Raw genomic sequence first — 19328 nt, 5'->3', positions numbered from 1 at the left:
CGTCACTGTCTTCATCAACTTCTTTTTCGCTAGCTGCACTTCCTGGTCAGTCAGATTAATTGCTCTTGGTGCTCTTGCATTTGGTGCAGCTGGAAACCAAAGTCTGCTAAACAACAATCATGACTGGCAATGGGTAGCTTCAAACGCTCCTACACTGAAGCAGTGGGTATTATTGCATGATGACCTGACTTCACCACAACTCTGTTTGGCGTCTCTGTCCTGTGACTATAGGCATGGTAGAGACATCTCTAAGGCCTCAAGAGTTGCTCCACATTCAGCAGGGACATCTGAATATTGTCCAGGGACAAGTGTGTTCTATTAACACCCCAAAAGTTCCCATGATGCCCTCAGGTTAAATCTACTCCCAATATAACAGTCCTAGAAATACTGGTGACCACAACAAAAGTCTACTTAGTATGCAGACCCAAGTTCAGCGCGAGCTGGGTTTCTCCTGTTTGCAGTGGCTGGTGATTAACAGACACCAATTCAACTCCTGAAATATAAATTTTCTTCCATTTCAGCACCGGCTGTTCACCACGGATCAGATTTATTACAGACCCTGAGTCCAACAGCATTGTGATTTTCCAGCCGGTGATGTCTCCAGATATACAGTAACAGGTATCTGGGCAACTCTTCAGATGGACCATTCTAATAGTTGCTGGTCCTACTGCATCCTTAACTTTTTGTTTCCCTTCTTGTGGCTTCCCTCTGCTTAGGCAATTCCATCTCCTGTGGCCTTTGCTTTCACAATGCCTGCAAATGTCACCTGGCCTGAGACCAGTTGGGAAACAGTCTGTCTCTTCTGACCCATGGGACACCTGTGAATAGCTTGCATTTGGACGTCCTCCAATTTTTTAGCCATTTAGCTATCAATCATTTCTTGAAGTGCTGCATCTAGTATAAAGATGTCCCCACTAGGCTGGAAATTAATATCCGATACCTTCAAGGAAACACCAATTGCAAGGAAACACCAATTTCTTCTTCCAGATTTTGAACTCTGTATATAATCTGGTCCATAGGTTTATCCAGTATGTTATCCTCCTTCACTGACAGGTTATGAAATTTCCCTGTTCAACCATTTATAAACTGACTTTTCACATATGATCCTCCCATAGCTTGCCACTGGGCATATGCCCTTCTGCAATGCCAGTTCCAGATGAGGTGCAGTAGGTTCCACTTCACTCGAGCCATCTCCCAGATGCAGAAAAAGCCCTATCAAACAGTCTCCTTAGCGCACACATATAACTATGTAGGGGTTCCCCTTCCAGCGTCCTCCTGGTTTGCCATTCCTTGCTATATTTCAAAAAAGGGCCAATCCCCCTTCGCAGTGGTTGTATAACTGATTGTATGAATGTCTATAAGATCTGCACTGGGAAGCTGCCAAAGTATTTTACCAGCACCACCATCCAAAAACACTGCTAGGTACTATGCTGCTCCCTCCTCAGTCCACTCATTCACAGAGAGCGACATCTCAAAGTCTGTCAAGTACTCACAGATTCCAGTCTGCTCTGCATGATCAGTAAATTTCTTCTTTTGCCATCTTGAAGCCACCATTTGTAATACTTGCTTAGAGAATCAGAGATTTATTGAGACAATGCAAGTACCAACTCCAGTCACACAGACAGGACTGAACTTCGTGATAACCCCCTCACCTCCGGCCAGATCAACAACATCATAATATACACAACGACACTAAGATACAGTGCCCATCGGCTGTTGAGATGGAGTCTACACTAATCGTTACAGATCACTGAATCCTCCTGCAATCCAGCATCGAAGTCTGATTATCACATCAATTTTAGACTTCAGTGGAGTTACTTCTGAGGTTATGTCAACAGTTAAACAGTTACAATGGCGCAGCTGCAATGCTGAAGCTGTGCTGCTGTAGCACTTCGGTGCAGACACTCACCACAGCCATGGGAGGGGTTCCCCTGTCACTGTAGTGAATCCACCTCCCTAAGAGGCAGTCGCTAGATCGACAGGAGAACTGGGTTAGGTCAGCTGAACTACGTTGCTCAATGGTGTGGATTCTTCACACCCCTGAGTGCCATAGCAGAGTCAACTTCACTTTTTAGTATAGACCTGGCTTGATTTACAACCATATAAATTTACAACTCGGTTCAAAAGCTTTCAAATTAGATCTTCATTCTCCCAGTTCCCCTGAACAGGGAGCAGTTTGGCTGCACTCTGTAACTCAAGCTGCATCTATACTACCACTTATGTCGGTATAACTTATGTTGCTCAGAGGTGTGAATAAGCCACTCCGCTGAGTGACATAAGTTACACTGACCTAAGCATCGATGTGGACAGCTCTATGATGGCGGGAGAGCTTCTCCCATAGACATCGCTGGTGCCACTCATTGGGAGTGAATTAATGAAGTTGATGGGAGAGCTCTCTCCCGTCATCTTAGAGTGGCTACAATAGAGAACTTACAGAGCTGCACCAATGCAGCCGTGCCACTGTAAGCTCTCTAATGTAGCCATAGCCTCAAATACTTTCTTTCAGTTCCCCTACTGCAGCCCTTGGCATCCATGTCCTGAGGCTCAGATAAATCAAAGTGATTAAGTTGCCCCATTTCCCCTTTTAAAATGGATTTTCTCCCTAGAAAGACATCTTTCAATTACTAGGTGCTCCATACTGGGGAACACCCATCATGCCAATATTCCAAACTGTGGAGTCATTTCTGCTGCACCATATGCAGACCAGCTATGCCGCTCGCACTGCTTGATCTATTAGTTAGTAAAGCAGGTTCTCACAGCTCTTCCGTGAGGGAGCAAAGAAAGGGATAAGTACTTATTTCGATTTATCTAAGTTCTGAGTGCACATGACAATCTGGTTCTGATTCCTACACAGATATAAGGGGCAACCTCCTTCCCAACCAGCCTCTTAGTAGCTCATAAGAAGGTGTGTGCATGCCTATCTCATAAAAGGTATTTCAGCCCTGGCACAACACCAGCATTTCTGTGCCAGAACTAGATCTGTGACAGGGGAGCAAATGCTCTACTGTCAGTTCGGCTCCCAGACCTGTTTGAAGGGAGTAAGCGACTGGGTCAGTACCTTTAGGAGTAAAGAAAACGTGTGAAGTCTTGTCCACATGGGAGATTTTTCCAGTTATACTGGTTTAATTGTACCAGTATCCTCTTATTCTGGAATAAGACTGACTTTTTTTTTTTTTTTTGGTTTAGCTTTAACCACCACCAAAGTCATATAAACTAAACCAGAGAAAGGCATTGTTATTCCTGAATAAATTTGTCCACTCCAGGAGTTATACTGGTAAAACTATAGTGGTTTAAAGTTGTATTGCTATAATATTCTCATCTGACAAGCCCTTAAATTGGGATATGCTGGCCATCATAGAGATCGGAAAAGAAACATAAGTAAACATGGTACTTTAGTGACATATATATCTGAAAGATGGGAAGGTCTCTGTCCCGGAGAACTTACAATGTAACTTATTCAAATAACATAGCAATTAACATTAGCAAAATATAGAATGTAAGGAAAGCCCAGGTGGAAATTCCAGTTGAATATTTTGAACTGATCCCCACTCATCAGCTACATTTGGAAAAGAGCAAGAAGGCTGTTGGTTCCTGGGGCTACCAACCAAAGTCCAGCTAGAGAATTATAATGAATCTACTGGGAAAAAAAGAAGAGAAGGGAAGAGAAAGCTACTCTTGAGAGGTCATTGTTTTATCAGAATCATTTCCCTCAAACTCAATCTCCTGTAACTGAACATTAGTGAATTTCAATACTTCTGATCTTCTGTATTAGCTCTTTCATTTTCTTATCCTATTTGTTGAACATGCCCAAACATAAAAGCACCTTAACCCTATAATTATTTCCTATTTCAGTTCCATATGTTCCATTCTCATTAATCCTGTAATGATTTAAATGAAAACCTTTAACTCATGACATTTATGGATCCTGGTGTAACAGCACTGGAATTCAGTGGAGCCATGTAAGAGATGAATTTGTCTCAATGAATGATATTGTCAGGTTATGCAGAACTATGCTTTCTTAATATGATTTGAGCCTGCATTAGGAATGGGAAACTACATGTGAAGGGTGTGCCCAGAGACTACTTGGCTACCGAATTTGACTCTATACTAATTGAAGTCTTATGATGCTTAGTAAATAAGGATACTTGATGAAACTAGAGTTAAATTTTCATGGATTGTATCTTCACGGAAATCTAGAGTGATTCCACAGACCTCAAAGGAGTAAGCCATGTGGAGCTGAGAGAAAAATGAGGCCCTTTATTTTTGGACTGCAAAATCACTGCATCTGCCAAAACTACTGAGAGGTTTGCCCCCTTACCAATGTTTTTCATGAGACTGATGTGGTAGTCATCCTGAATCTCTTCTGTTAAACTATGAAGCACTTTCTCCAGATTTGGGTTGGTAAGAAAATGATTTGGAATATGCTTTAAAATCATGTCTTTCATTTCTTTACTCTGGGGTACCAGCATGTCTTTCCGTATTCCATTATGTATGTAATAACAATATCTCTGTAAAAATAAAAATATCCTTATTATATTGACTTTTAAGACAGACTACTGACTATGATGAAATACTTTCCAGGTTTGTTTGTTTTTTAATCTCCTCAACCTTTTTTGCAAGGGTAGGGCACTTGGACTATCATGTGCCTTAGTTATTTCAAACTTGAGTTCCTTTTAAACCAGTACAAATTTCTGATGTAATTTTTAAAGTAGTTCCATCTGCTTAGATATATTGCCCTGGGCTGGACCAACTAAAATTTAGTAAAATGCTGCTATCTGAAGTGCGAGCCAACAATATGAGAGGTTATGGATTTGGTTAGATGCACTTAGATGCAACCCACTGGCTTGGAGAACACAGATTGAGGTGTGAAAAACTATTCAAAGAAAAAGGAAACAATTGGGAAGGACATAGAGGCAGATTTAGGGTTAAAGAAACATTTAAACACGGTTTGTGGTATATAGTTTTTATACATGCTTTGTCTGGTACATAGAAATTTTCTTCTTTTCCCAATTTAAGCCCAATTTAAGTGGGCATAACTGTACATATTCATACTCCTGATTATGATTATCATCACTTTTCTCAATTTAAAAAAGTTAATACCTCTGTATCGCTTTCCGAAGGTGACTGTTCTTGCTTATGTATCTGCTCCTCATGTTGAAGCATGACAACAAACTGTTCTTCTGGAGTCAATGGTTGGGTGTCTGAATAATGTATGATGCCTAATTCTGGACTATGTCTATCTGAATATAATGAATTTGAATCTAAACTGTACAGTTGGGTTGGTGTGGTTCTGAAACAAAAGGGCACCAGTTTAGTATACTTACAACCAGAGATGCATTCTCACAACATTCTGGCCAAATTCATGCCCTGTTTTAAAGTGGCATTATGCTGAGGATGAACATGGCCTTTTCTACAGTACTTCAACTATTCATGAAGATGTAGTACAGCCATACACCAAATTGCTTCATTGTAAACAATATACATGCTGCCTTATTCCCTAACATTGTAATATGAAAACTAGCCAGTATATTACAGATATGGGCAATATATCTTACAGTATATATACACAAACCCCCAGTCTGAAATAGTCCAAATTTGGTAACCTTCTGGGCATGCTGCAAAAGACAACTGTTTGATAGGGCATTCAGAGAGGGATGGCTGATCATTTTAATGCTGCAGACTTTTAAATTGCATTGTTAATATGTGATGGGGCACCTAGTGTCTTGGCTAGGCATCTTTTTAGTTATTTTTATATCAAAATAAACAAAACATAAAAATATGTACGGATAATTATAATGACAAAAGTGGGTAATGTTATTATAGGCAAACTGGTAGCACCTATTATTAAGTTTGACTGACATTTTACATCAGATCCATTTTCAGCTGCGTATAATTTTGCCAAACTTTAACCATTTAGGCTGAAATTTTCCATGCCAGGTGTCTACCTGAGGTTGAATACCTATGGATAATTACAGTCAAAGTGGTTCAGCCATTTCCAAGAATGAGACTAGAGAAAAATATGTTCTGTGGGTTTTTTAACTCATGTTACAATCTGGTAATCTTTTCTTTGAGCAGCTCTAGTGTCCCATGCATGGGGCAGGGGTTTGAAATGTGGGGTCCAAAATGGCCACTGAGTGGGCCCCTGCCAGTGCGCCAGCCAGGGCCCTGACCCCACATCAGGGTATCCACAGTGGCTCCTGATGGCCATGATGGTCCAGGCACCTGAACTGAGAACAGGGAGTCTATCTCTCTTTTTCTCTCAATGACCTCCCCAACCTCCACACACACTTGCAGGAGCCTGTACTGAATGCAGAGGGAAGATCTGTGGGGGGAGGGGAGGGAGACGATGGAGAGAGTAGACTGAGTATAGGGGTCCCAGATGAGGAAGACTGAGACTGGGCCTGGAGGCTAGCAGCAGGGGAGTGGAGAGGAAAACTGGAACTGAATGGGCAAGAAGACTGGGACAAGGAGCCAGGGAAGGAGATTGTGATTGGGAGTCTGTAGGGACAGGGAACATAGGCAAAGGGTGGGGAGAAACGGGAACCAACTGGAGCCCAGGACATGGGAGACAGATCAGATGGGGAGTCAGGGGAAGGTGGGAACAGGTAATGTCTGGGCATAGAGATGAATTGGGAGAAAAGAAACCAGTATTTTCCCACTATCCAAAAGTACTGTATCTCTAAAAAACTGATAGTGTAATTAAAGCATATTTCTAGTTGTCTTGTGACCTCTGCCTGTGAATATATCATCTATCTATGCACACCCCAGGGAAATGATTCATTATCACAATTCATTAAATGTGCCATCTTATATGCTAGAAGTGAAATTCATCCCTCTGCAGAGGACCAGCAAAAAGTGCCACTTAAGCTTTCTGCTGGCCCTCTCTGCTCAGGCAGGAATTTCACAAACAGATTTTATAAAAAACATAAAATTTTATTATAACTACATCCAAACTAAGAGAAAAATTAAAGCACCAGGATACCGTAAGTATGTCAAACTGCAGAGCTCTAATTCTGAGACTGATTTCACCACTCCATGTCTTTATGATCAACTATGGTACATTACCTATCAGATTCACATTTACTTATTTGTGTAAGTTTGAGCCTCTTCTCAGAAGGTGCAAATTCTTTTGAAGCTATAAGTATCAGTCAAGAAAATAATTTGTAATAAGGTTATTTCAAGTTATTGCAAAGCAGAGATACATATATTAACTACAACAGACAATGAAATAACAGAAAAATATAATCTGCACATAGAGGGCTAGGGTCCTGATTCAACAACTTCCTTAAACACATGCTGAAGTACCTTGCTGAACTGAGGTTTAGGAAAGCATTCAGCGTGTGCTTAACCTTAAGCATGTGCTTAAGTTCCATTGACGTGAATGTTTAAGTGTTTTCCTCAATAGGAATGCTTTCGTGAAATAGGACCTATATTTCTAACTTTTACATATAGGTAGTGCAATGTAATACCTAAAGGTAGTGCGATAAAATATGAAGTTCTACCAAATTCACTATATATGACTAATTTATGGACAAGAGGCTGTTATGAGAGGCTATTCAGACATATAAATAATCAATCACCATATAATGCCTTTTCTTCAAGGAAACAGACCCTGATTATGACAGCCTTCCATTTCACATACTTTTATTCATTTGAGATGCATGTGAATTCAAGAAAACAGGTGAAGAAACAATGGTAAGAGGCTTAGTGAACCAAAACAGAGCCTACTTAAGTAGTGTGCAAGAGAAAAAGTGGATACTGAAACTCTTTTGTCAAATTCCCAAACATTTGCCAAGATGAAAAGAAAGGAAGCAACGGGCCTGGATTAACAGACAACAGCTTTAGACAAATAAAGTACCGTAAGTAATGGGAAGTTAGCATACTACATTATAGCAATCTCTCACCAATAGCAGTGGTTTATGATGAGATGCCAGAATCCTCAGAAGAAAGTTCACAAATTAAAAAGTGGATTTTAAATTGTTGTGACCTTGTGTTTGCATACCATAGAAGGCTCTTCACTCGGAAGGAGATTTTAGGTGAATAAAAGGATTCTGTTGCCCCTGCACATTATGAAAGAATCAGTCTGCTGTTGTTACTGACTACTGTTGACGACTTGCTGGAAAATAAGAATTCTGGTCTGTGAAAAATTTTGAAGTTTTGAAATTTGGTTTCAGTCCACACTGAAATGAAAACAAGACATTCAGAATTTTTTGTGATAAAACATGATACCACCCTGCCTCAGAATAACCAATAGCCTGGTGATTAGGATACAGGACATAGAGGTTCAAGGCCCAGTCTCTGAACGTGGGATCTCTGGCATCCGAGATAAGTGCCCTAACCATGGAGCCATTAGCTAATCTGGCATGGGTCTCTTTCTTGCTCAAGTTCTATGAGCTAAACCTCTGGCCATTTCATATCCAAACTTCACCCGAGAAAGATTAATAGAAGAGAAGGTCAGGATTACAGTGACTGCAGATTTGTACTGCTAATTAAATATGCAGAGATCAAATGAACCATTAGACAACGTGCTAATATATGCAAGTATGGATACGTGGTGAGACTGCCCTCTGCTTCACTGAACCCAACGTTGCTCTCGCCATTGCAGGGGGAACCATTTTATGCAGATCTTTCAGTTTTAGATCACGTGCAGTAAGTGTGTAGTTATTAGCTATGGAATCACTCGGGCTTCGGTAATAACGTTGTTCTTTAAATGGAACGGCCAAAGTCCATGACACTCTTTGCATCAAAGGAGGATAATAGCTGTTCTTAAGGACAAGCTGAAATTGAAAAATAGTAATATCATTAAGTCATTGGGCTATCTAAGTAGTGTCTTCCTGTAGCTAGCACAAGAATAAGTGCTATTTCTTAGCCTGAAGTCAGCCTAAAACTCTTGGCTCTACCACATCACCGACACCAGTTCACATTTGCACTGACTGCTATTTTAAAAAATCTGTATGTTTATATAACGCTCATGAAAAATTCCAGATTGACAGGCCTGAAGAATGAAGGTATAGACAAGCAACAATGCAGGCAGCAGCACTACAAGCTTCCCCACACTGCCCTGCTAGTGAGCCTCATCCTTGAGCAGGAAAAAACAAGGGCACATCACTCTCCACAACCACATGATCCTCGGTCAGTCTGCTGAACCAGCCACCCAGAGAGTTGGTCAGTGTCAGTTCCAGGGATGTTTCCTGTGATGTGGATGTTTTGTCGCTGAGAAACACTAAACAAATTTCATGCAGGCCACTGAACTGCCATCAACTTTTGGTAGTTACCATCCTAAGCCGTAGTAACCACCACCGGAGAGGTGAAAGTGGGTGAGCAAACCACTGAACCATTTGGTCCCTCCTTTTAAAACAGTCGGATTCAATTGTATCCTGGTGCAACTTCAGTGGACTTAGTGAAATGAACCTATTTTGATTTTGATTTTTTACAACATGCTGAAGATCATATGCAATACACAAATGAGCAGTAAACTAAAAACAAATCGTTTATTTTTGAAGTCAACATTCATATCAGACGATTGGTCAATTTTTTTTGATGGAATAATTTTCCATTTGAAAATGTAGTTGTCAAAATCAAAGCGTTTTGCATGAATATACAAAATATCAATGAAAATATCAATGCAAACATGTTGAAACTATTCAAAAGGGAGAATTTTGTTTCTACTTTATCATTTTGTTTCATTCCGACTTTGTTTCATTTCAACCTTTAATTTTTTGAATTTTAACTTTTATTTTAATATCTATAATCTTTAATATTATATACTAATGTTTTGCATTATCAAAAATGTTTCAAGAAGGCTCTTTTGATATATCTGAATCAAAATATTTCAGAATTTCCCTTCTACAAAATATTTTGAGATTCCAACTTGTCCTGATTCAGGATGAAAACAAATTTTGGAATATTGCAATTTCCTGTGAGGGAGAAATTCCATTTTCAGACCAGCACTAGTTATGATGTTTACACTCTGGAATCATTTTACTGGTAAAAGTCACACAAACCTGAGATGAAAATACCATAACCAATATTTTTCTTTAGTTTCTCCAGTTTAAAGAATAACCCATGTAAAAAATACATCTGGTTGATTTTCATCATCAAGTATATATTTTATTTACTCATTGGTTTGATTTATAGCCAGCATAGTGATGCTTTTACATGTATTCCAACTTTGTCTTGATGTATAATATATTCTAACAATGGCAATTTAGAATGAACAACTGATTTGTTATATGACTGTATATGGTAATATTCTTGAAATACGAATGGTGTTCTTAACTTATTTCAGTCATTATTGGAACTTCATGGAATAATTGGAAAATGTGTCTGAAATGTAGACTGTTGTGGAAAAAAATAAATAATGTTGGGCTTTCGGCAGCAGAAAAAAGCTTCTACAGCTTGTGTCCCCTGAAGAATTGACTACTGGCCTTCTAAGCTACTGTATCAGACATGGAAGCTGTGCTTTACTTAGAGGAAGAAACAGTCCCCTTGCTGGCAGCCAGGAAATGCCACATTAGACATCATAAAGAAAAGGAGGATTTGTGGCACCTTAAAGACTAACCAATTTATTTGAGCATAAGCTTTCGTGAGCTACAGCTCACTTCATCGGAGTGATGAAGTGAGCTGTAGCTCACAAAAGCTTATGCTCAAATAAATTGGTTAGTCTCTAAGGTGCCACAAGTACTCCTTTTCTTTTTGCGGATACAGACTAAGACGGCTGCTACTCTGAAACCTGTTATTAGACATCATGTAGTTGTATCTATCTGCCCCCTTCTGAGGACACAGTCTGTCACTTCACACAGCCTGACTAGCATATATGGCAAACAAGCCAATCTGGCTCACGGGAATGACAGTTGGGGACAGAGGTGATTTTTATTTTTCCCGGTGAGTGCTCCACCCCCCCTCTGCCCTGAGGCCCTACCCTTGCTCTGCGTCTCCCCAGCCCCTCCCTTGACACTCCATCCTCTCCACCTCTTCCCGCTCCTGCTCCAGCACGTCTCCCAAGGCCCAGCCCTCAGCCCACTCTTCCCGCCCCCACTCTGGCCCCTCCCCAAAGCCCCCCAGCAACTCGCTGCTTTGCGCCCTCTCCTGAGCACCTCCGCCAGCTGCCAAACAGCTGATTGGCGGTCTCCACTGAACAGCTGTGGCTGGTGAGAGCTGAGCACCCCCTATTTTTTTTCCCATGGGTGCTTGAGCCCTAGAGCACCCAAGGAGTTGGCGCTTATGGTTGGGGAGACACTGTCTCTTCCTCTCATAACATCCTCCTGATCCTGTATCACTCTTAGAGCCTGATCCTGCATACACTTACACACATGTCTTTAATGGGGCCTTATCAATCAATACATGTATCAACAAATTATTTAATAGGCTTTATCTTAGGCCATCTCCGTTTCATTTCTTCTCTTTTTTTCCTACATTTTTGTAACTTTGAATTTTTCCTCATCCTCCCCAATTCTCTATCCCTTCAAGTCCTCTTCAAGCAGTGCTATAAAGGGATCTACTCTGTTAATCAGCTGAGAGAAGAGGAAATGTTTGCAACACTTATGCCTAAATGCTTGTGTAACACCAACAGGCCGGGTTGGCGGGTGGGATCAAACTTGGGATCTCTAGAGCTTAGTGCATAAGCCTCTACTGCATGAGCTAAAAGCCATATGACCCTTAGCTAAGGCTGTAGAGCAGACTCATTAATCTCTCTCTCTAAGTGGTCTCAGTGCCACCAGATGGGACAGAACACCACACCTAGATTGTTCCCTCTGTTAAACTTATGTCCTGTAGTCCCAATTTTAATGGGAAGGCTCATATATATAAAGGCTGTGGGATGGGATCAGGTAGTAGATTCCTTACAAAATATTTTCACACCTAGAGAGAGGAAATGCTCATGCCTATACAGTATGAATGTTCTTCAGATCACGGTTTCTATAGCTCCCATTTTAAATGCATATTCCACTTCTCACATTTCATCCCGCTTAACCTTTCCTCACCTAATAAAATAATGCAATGAAAACATAGCTATTTGCTTTTTCACCTCCCTTTGCATGACATCATTACTAGCATCAAGTTTTTAATAATTTAAAATAGCTTTTTTTAATAGGTTCTTGACATCCTGCCTTCTATTCCCTCTCTTTTCTTTCCATTCCCTCGGGAGCTGCAATTAAACATGACTGCTCAGCTGGCCATCACCATATGACCTCTGGAAAGGCAGATTATTAAGACATGAAGTAACTTCCTTCTATTTGTGTTACTGATGCAACATTTTTTCTTCCCCAGTCTATCATGAGCTTTAGTAAAAAATGATAATGATACAGTTGGCCAATTTACAATAGATGATAAAACCACATTACAACTCCTGTTGTGGGTTTTTCTTATGATCGATGTGGTTAATCTTATCAGTAAGGAAACAGGCATTCATACTGCTGTTAAAGTGCACTCATACTCCCTAAAATCTCTTTTGAAAGTTCACAGGCTGTATTCTATTCAGTTTCTTATACCTCGCCCATCACCATGGTAGCTGAGAGCTTTTCAAAAGAGTTTTCAGTAATGTAACTAGCATAGGTAACTAGGCTCTTGTATAATTATATAATATTTGGAAAGGGGGAGAGTTAGATGAATCTAAAACCTGATTAGCAGCCTCGCCTGCCCTTTTACCTCATCATCAGCTTAAAACCTGAAAATATCCAATGCCTGCAGGCATTCCAGTACTCTACTTAAAAGTTTTATTTGGGAGAAAAGATGACACATACCTGATACAGTTCTGAGGGTTCTGTTTTGGTTGAAGCCGGCAGAGGTGGCAACTCTGGTATCCCTTTGGAATAACTCATATTATACACAGAATTATTTTGGGACTAGAGAGAATAAAAATATGTTTTACAAAAAGATTTTGAACTGCACCATTTGACAAAGGACTTTATTCATGGAGGATGGAGTCACTTGAAGAATAGTATGTTGCAACTGTTCTAACGTAAGAGAAAACGGATATTCTTACTCAGAGCAAATCAGGTTTTCTGGCAGCACTGTCATCTTTGACCTCTTCACAGCCTTAGGAGAAATATGTCTATTTCAAAGAAAAACCTGACTTTGGAAGCATCTTTCACTGGTGGATAAAAACTCTGGAGCAAAAGCTGATATTCCAAAATTTAGGTTTAATTAAAAACAACAACAACAAAGTGCTCATGTTAGAAAAAATATTAAAGTGTTTATCAAAGTCTGCCTCAAGACACAGATGGCTCACACAGTTAGGTGTAGCCAACAGGACCACAAGGAAATGACATGGCCAGCATGACTTCCAACCTCTATTGACTTCCCTGTGCATTAGATACCCATTTTGTAGCTAGGTGAACTGCAAGCAGCATTTCACTGTAAGATCAAACAAGACTCAGACCCACACCCTTCAGGATCCTGGTCAAGCACCTGAACCAGTCAGCCACCACACCTGTTTTGCTTTGAATGTTTGCTCTAGCAGGTTTGGAACCAACTAAATATTGCAGCATTGTAACAGTGAATGTATACCAGAAAGTGAAACTGACTAATGCCTGTCTAAGTTGAGTGAAATGCAAAAGGTAAATACAGGGCTTTTACTGGGCGAAGGAAATTAGAGTTCAAAAATTATTTCAATTTCAATTCAGGGAGTCAAGAACTTTACAACTCCAAAGGACACTGTGCTGCCAGGATAGAGAAGAACAGAAAACAGAGCAGAGGGATGGGCTCTTCACATGTGCACTAAAACCCATAGGATTTCAGTGTGGGTTGAATGCATCCGATGAAGTGAGCTGTAGCTCACGAAAGCTTATGCTCAAATAAATTTGTTAGTCTCTAAGGTGCCACAAGTACTCCTTTTCTTTTTGCGAACACAGACTAACACGGCTGCTACTCTGAAATGTGGATTTCAGAACATTTACCAAGTCACAGAAACATTTCCTCAGCAGCCCCCTTGAGGGGCTGATGTGCTGAGACAGCTTTCTGGCATTCCATGTGGAATTTTCTCAATACATTTCCCCCTCTTATAATTTCTTCTCTGTGTGCAGGGTTCAGGAGGTGCCCAAGGAAATTATATAAAACGAAACTAGCAGCAAAGAATGGTGGACTCGCAGGCTCTAAAATTTTACATTGTTTTATTTTTGAATGCAAGTTTTTTTGTACATAATTCTACATTTGTAAGTTCAACTTTCATGATAAAGAGATTGCACTATAGTACTTGTATTTGGCGAATTGAAAAATACTTTTTTGTTTTGTTTTTTTACTGTGCAAATACTTGTAATCAAAAATAAATATAAAGTGAGCACTTTACACTTTGTATTCTGTGTTGTAATTGAAATCAATATATTTGAAAATGTAGAAAACATCCAAAAATATTGAAATAAATGTTATTCTATTATTGTTTAACAATGCGATTAATAGTGATTAATTTTTTTAACCACTTGACAGCCCAAATATATATATATATATATATATATATATAAACCCAGGTAACATTCCATATGGAGCTAGGAAGCACATTAAAGGATTACAGAAAGCTATAGTACCATACTGCAACAACTATTGTTTGGATTCTTCCAAGTCTATATCCCTTAAAAGAGCCATAAAACCCAACTACAGCAGATGGGTAAGTGATACCAGAAACATGTAACATTCAAGTGCACTGTATTTGAAGGCCAGTGCATTAAATCACCATCAAAAGGGCACGTATTATCAGTTATAATTACACTTCCAGAATGTATTATTATTTCTATAGGATGTTTCTTTGATACATTTTGTAGCAAGAGGCTATTGACTCTTGATCCATGTGGCTATAGCAGAAAGACAGTCCCAACTGTATACAGCCAATCAAATTCCTTCTTTTTTGACACCCAGTGAAGAGCTCATTTATAAATCGGATTTATAAAAGAAGGAAGCTGATTGACCTCCATAGACTATTCTCCAGCACACAAATATACAAGATAAATCATAGTTTTGGGCCATACTCCATGGTCCTTAATCAAGCAAAACTCCACTGAAGTCATCAGGAATTTCACTTGATTAAAGACTGCAGAATTTATTGGCATTTTTTGTTTGTTTGTTTGTTTTTAAAGTGAACAAACAATAGAGTTTATTAGGAGTTTGTTCTTCCTTAAAGTTCCAGGAGTTGGTAGGAAAGTGAATATTCCTGCTAAGGCAGCTCTTGACATGCTATAAAAGCCATTCCAAAAATTAATATCCTTTTAACAGCGTGCTTGAGCAATATTACCTTTTCAGAGGGAATATTTTACAGAGGCTAACGTGTGATTAATATTTAACCACATGGAGCTTCTTTGAACACTCTGATCTGTAACCAGCAGTAAGGATCGTGAAGAATCCTTAATGATAAAGTGCCAATTGTGTTCAAGGTTTTCAAATTTCATTGTGAATACTTCACAGAGCCCCAACAATAAATCACTCACTTACCCTCAGGAGCCTTGGAGTCTGTGTTGGCTTCATTGTAAACTTTGGTCAAATTGTTTCTTGTTTGTTAAAATGTACAGATTAGGTCAATATTTTTCTTAAAATAAATGAGCTCGTATTAGCTACCTGCATACAGAAAATTAGGGAAATAGTTTCAGGACAGAGTTTCCATTCAGGAGACTAGAGCAAGTGTTAAAATAGATGCCTGCCTTCCAGACATCCCAACAGCTGGAAGGAAACAGCTCTCTTCAAACTCCTTCCACCTGTCTCTTCCTCAGGTTGTCTTCTCCCTCTCCCATGCTGCCCACACTAAGATCTCTTCTCCCTGCTACACAAGCTCTCTTCCTTTTCTACCCCACTTCAAGCTCACTTTTTCCCTGCACCTCATCTCAAACTCTCTTCTATCCCCCTCCAACTGTCCCAAGCTTTCTTCCACTCACCTCCTTCCTTAAGCTCTCTAGCTTCCACTGCTCCCACCCCCAGGTCTCTTCTCTGCTTCCTTCCATGCCAAGCTCCTTTCTCCCCCCCACCTACCCCATATTCTTTCCCCTTCCCTTCCACGCTGCCTCCCACCTACTCCTTTTCGAATGCCACAAATTTGTGGGTTTAAGTAAACAATTTCACACACATTTATTGCTGTGAAAAGTGAACAAACATCAAAGTGTGAAGGAGACAGAGAGACAGACAATGCCCACTAAGCCTCTTCTTAATTTAGTTTTTTGGGGGGGGGCGGCGGGGGGGGAGGGAGAGGAACGGGGCAGAGGAGATTTGGTACCTGGTTTGCTTCTTATCCACCTTCCTGCCTGGCTGCAGCTCCTAATGCAAGTGAACTTCTCTGACACTCTGCCTTTCACTTCTCAGCCTGGTAGCCAAGGTGACAGCATTTTTGTTGCTAGGAGACATAAGAATGACTCCTTTCCCCCCTCCCTGCTTTCCCCCTCCTCCACAATGGCTGAAGAAAAACTCCTCCCAGTGTAATCTTATGTACTGCTGTAGCCAGGAAGGAATGGTTCAGGAATCAGTCGTCACTGCTATCAGCTTGTTTGCTATTATATTGTTGAAAATTACAGGGATGTTTTGGGACAGATTACAGTTACCTGGGGTAGGGCTGGGGGAGCCACCTATCCAGCAGAGGAGAGGCAAATCAAAAACCTCAGATCTGAAAGGGAAAAAACATAGGGATTCAAATCCCTGAATCCAAACTTCTCCAGGCACTTTTTATTCTGGTTCCAAACCAAAATCCATGGGATCCCAGAAATTTGGGTTCAGATGTGGGTGCTTGAACCCCTGTGCTGCCCCAGCAGATTCATCCTGCTCCCCTCAGACCCACCTCCCATCCACTTATCTTTCACCATCTTCAGAGAGAGAATCCTGGTATTCTGACTCTCCTCACCATCCAAGTTATTCAGAAGCTCCAGGGTGGTCACTACCCTACACTGAGCCTGGTACCTCTCCTCTCCCAACCCCCTCAAGAGGGCTCTGGCAGCCACATGCCTCCCAATGGGTCTTCTGAAAATGATAAAAGACAAAAATACAACATCACCTCTGGATGAAACTTTTTCACAAAGCATTCCCTCTATATGCGACCTCTCAGTCCTCATCCTGAAAGGAAACCTGCACACCTTCAAAAGATGAGCCTGGAAGTTTAAATTCATAATTTTGCTAGTAAATATCATGGACTGAATAGAGTCACTGGATTTATTACAAGCATCTACAACCCCTCCCTCCCCCGTGACTGGAGAGATGTTAACAGGCCACTTCACCTTGAATGATCCCTTGAAATATGTGTTAACTACTATGTTAAACAAACTGTTCCACTTTATATTTAGCTGTGACACTGACATTTCCCAGACCTGAAAAAGAGCTCTGTGTAAGCTCAAAAGCTTGTCTCGCTCACCAACAGAAGTTGGTCCAATAAATGATATTAGCTGCTGACCCACCTTGTCTCTCTAATATTCTGGAGAACCAACATGGCTCCAACAGCACTGCATACCCTTTAATAATGTCAGATATGAATATTTTAGTAGTCTTAGCAAAACACTCTTACCTTTCTCTCTCTCTCTCACTCCTGTCTTTGAGTATTTATTTTTTGCTGTGCATCTTTGAGTCCAGAGCCTAATATAGGCAGTGGAGCAAATTATGAGCTGATTTAGGCCCCCATCCTTCAATTTAATAAATGGACAGATCCTTACACCTGTACAGTCTGTCTGAAGTCAATAGGTCTCTTCAAGGGCACAGGGTTCCATTGAGTCTGTTAAAGCGGCTCATTCATAAAGCTTCATTTTATTTTAACAAGACTGTTGCAGAATCTATACAGAATATGCAAGGGAACTTGAAAGGATTTTCCGCCCCCCAATATAGTGTGCATATTAAAAGGGCAGTATACGGTCATGTATTTTTTTAAAAAAAGTTTTCATCTATGTTACTAACCACCTTTGATTGCTAAAGCCCCAATCCTCTGTGAAACTCCTTGAAGTATCAGGGTGCAAAATGAATTTTAAAAATCTAATTTACTTTTCACGAGCTGGACTATTTACTTTTTTCATTTCACTTAACTGGGATAGTTAAACTAGATAGGTCAGTTTCACTCTCGTGATCAATCAGTTTCACTGTCAGGTTCCCATGCCCTAACACAACTCTGCGATGTTTCGGTTACAAACACTATGGAAGAATTTTTAAATCTAATAAAAAAAATTCTATTTTCATTGACAATTTTTTTTAAAAATAGTGAAACCAATTATTTTCAGTTTTGCAACAGTCTCAATGATGACTAAAAAGTGCTAATCAGAAACTTGAATATTTTGCACATTTCTGAACATACTTAGCACTAAAACGTCCATAGAGCGTAAGGAACTAATAAAGGAAAATTCAAGCATTCAGATCCTGCATCTGCCACCAGCATAATGAACCCATAAACACCCAGCAACTTCCATTTCACTATACTTCATACTAAACCACTCAGAAATTCACAGCAGCATTGGGAAAACCCTCAGCTACTCCTACTCTGAAGGCAGAAAATTTTGTAGCTCTAGAAGTTGCAGGATTAACAATATGTAGTTCAGCAGTTCCAAGAGCATCCAGTAGTAGGCAGGTTTCAGAGTAACAGCCGTGTTAGTCTGTCTTCGCAAAAAGAAAAGGAGTACTTGTGGCATCTTAGAGACTAACCAATTTATTTGAGCATGAGCTTTCGTGAGCTACAGCTCACTTCATCGTGGAAACTGCAGAAGACATTATATACACACAGAGACCATGAAACAATACCTCCTCCCACCCCACTGTCCTGCTGGTAATAGCTTATCTAAAGTGATCATCAAGTTGGGCCATTTCCAGCACAAATCCAGGTTTTCTCACACACACCCCCCCACACACACACACACAAACTCACTCTCCTGCTGGTAATAGCCCATCCAAAGTGACCACTCTCTTCACAATGTGTATGATAATCAAGGTGGGCCATTTCCTGCACAAATCCAGGTTCTCTCACTCCCTCACCCCCCTCCAAAAACCACACACACAAACTCACTCTCCTGCTGGTAATAGCTTATCCAAAGTGACCACTCTCCCTACAATGTACATGATAATCAAGGTGGGCCATTTCCAGCACAAATCCAGGTTTTCTCACCCCCCCCCACCCCCATACACACACAAACTCACTCTCCTGCTGGTAATAGCTCATCCAAAATGACCACTCTCCCTACAATGTGCATGGTAATCAAGGTGGGCCATTTCCAGCACAAATCCAGGCTTTTTCACCCCCCTCCCTCCCCCGGAAACACACACACACACCCAAACTCACTCTCCTGCTGGCAATAGCTCATCCAAACTGACCACTCTCCAAGTTTAAATCCAAGTTTAACCAGAACATCTGGGGCGGGGGGGTAGGAAAAAACAAGGGGAAATAGGCTACCTTGCAT

At 40.5% G+C, this 19328-nt stretch overlaps 1 protein-coding gene across 3 annotated transcripts in view; it reads right to left on the bottom strand.

Moving 5' to 3' along the window:
• Nucleotides 1-16268, bottom strand: part of DNAH3 (dynein axonemal heavy chain 3) — a 104687-nt gene extending 88419 nt beyond the window's left edge. For all 3 annotated transcript variants that reach the window (XM_048867021.2, XM_075132719.1, XM_075132720.1), the window contains exons 1-7: nt 16190-16268; nt 15418-15540; nt 12741-12842; nt 8552-8777; nt 7066-7135; nt 5101-5290; nt 4319-4508 (exon numbers count right to left, since the gene is read on the bottom strand). In XM_048867021.2, the coding sequence (XP_048722978.1) occupies nt 4319-4508; nt 5101-5290; nt 7066-7135; nt 8552-8777; nt 12741-12842; nt 15418-15450 (811 nt within the window). In that variant the 5' untranslated portion in view covers nt 15451-15540; nt 16190-16268. The remainder of the gene's footprint in view (nt 1-4318; nt 4509-5100; nt 5291-7065; nt 7136-8551; nt 8778-12740; nt 12843-15417; nt 15541-16189) is intronic.
• Between the last annotated feature and the right edge of the window lie 3060 nt (nt 16269-19328).

This window comes from Caretta caretta, chromosome 10, assembly GCF_965140235.1.
Source record: "Caretta caretta isolate rCarCar2 chromosome 10, rCarCar1.hap1, whole genome shotgun sequence".
NCBI lineage: Eukaryota > Metazoa > Chordata > Testudines > Cheloniidae > Caretta > Caretta caretta.
The sequence above is the reverse complement of the archived record's forward strand: the minus strand, read 5'-3'. Positions and strand labels throughout refer to the sequence as shown.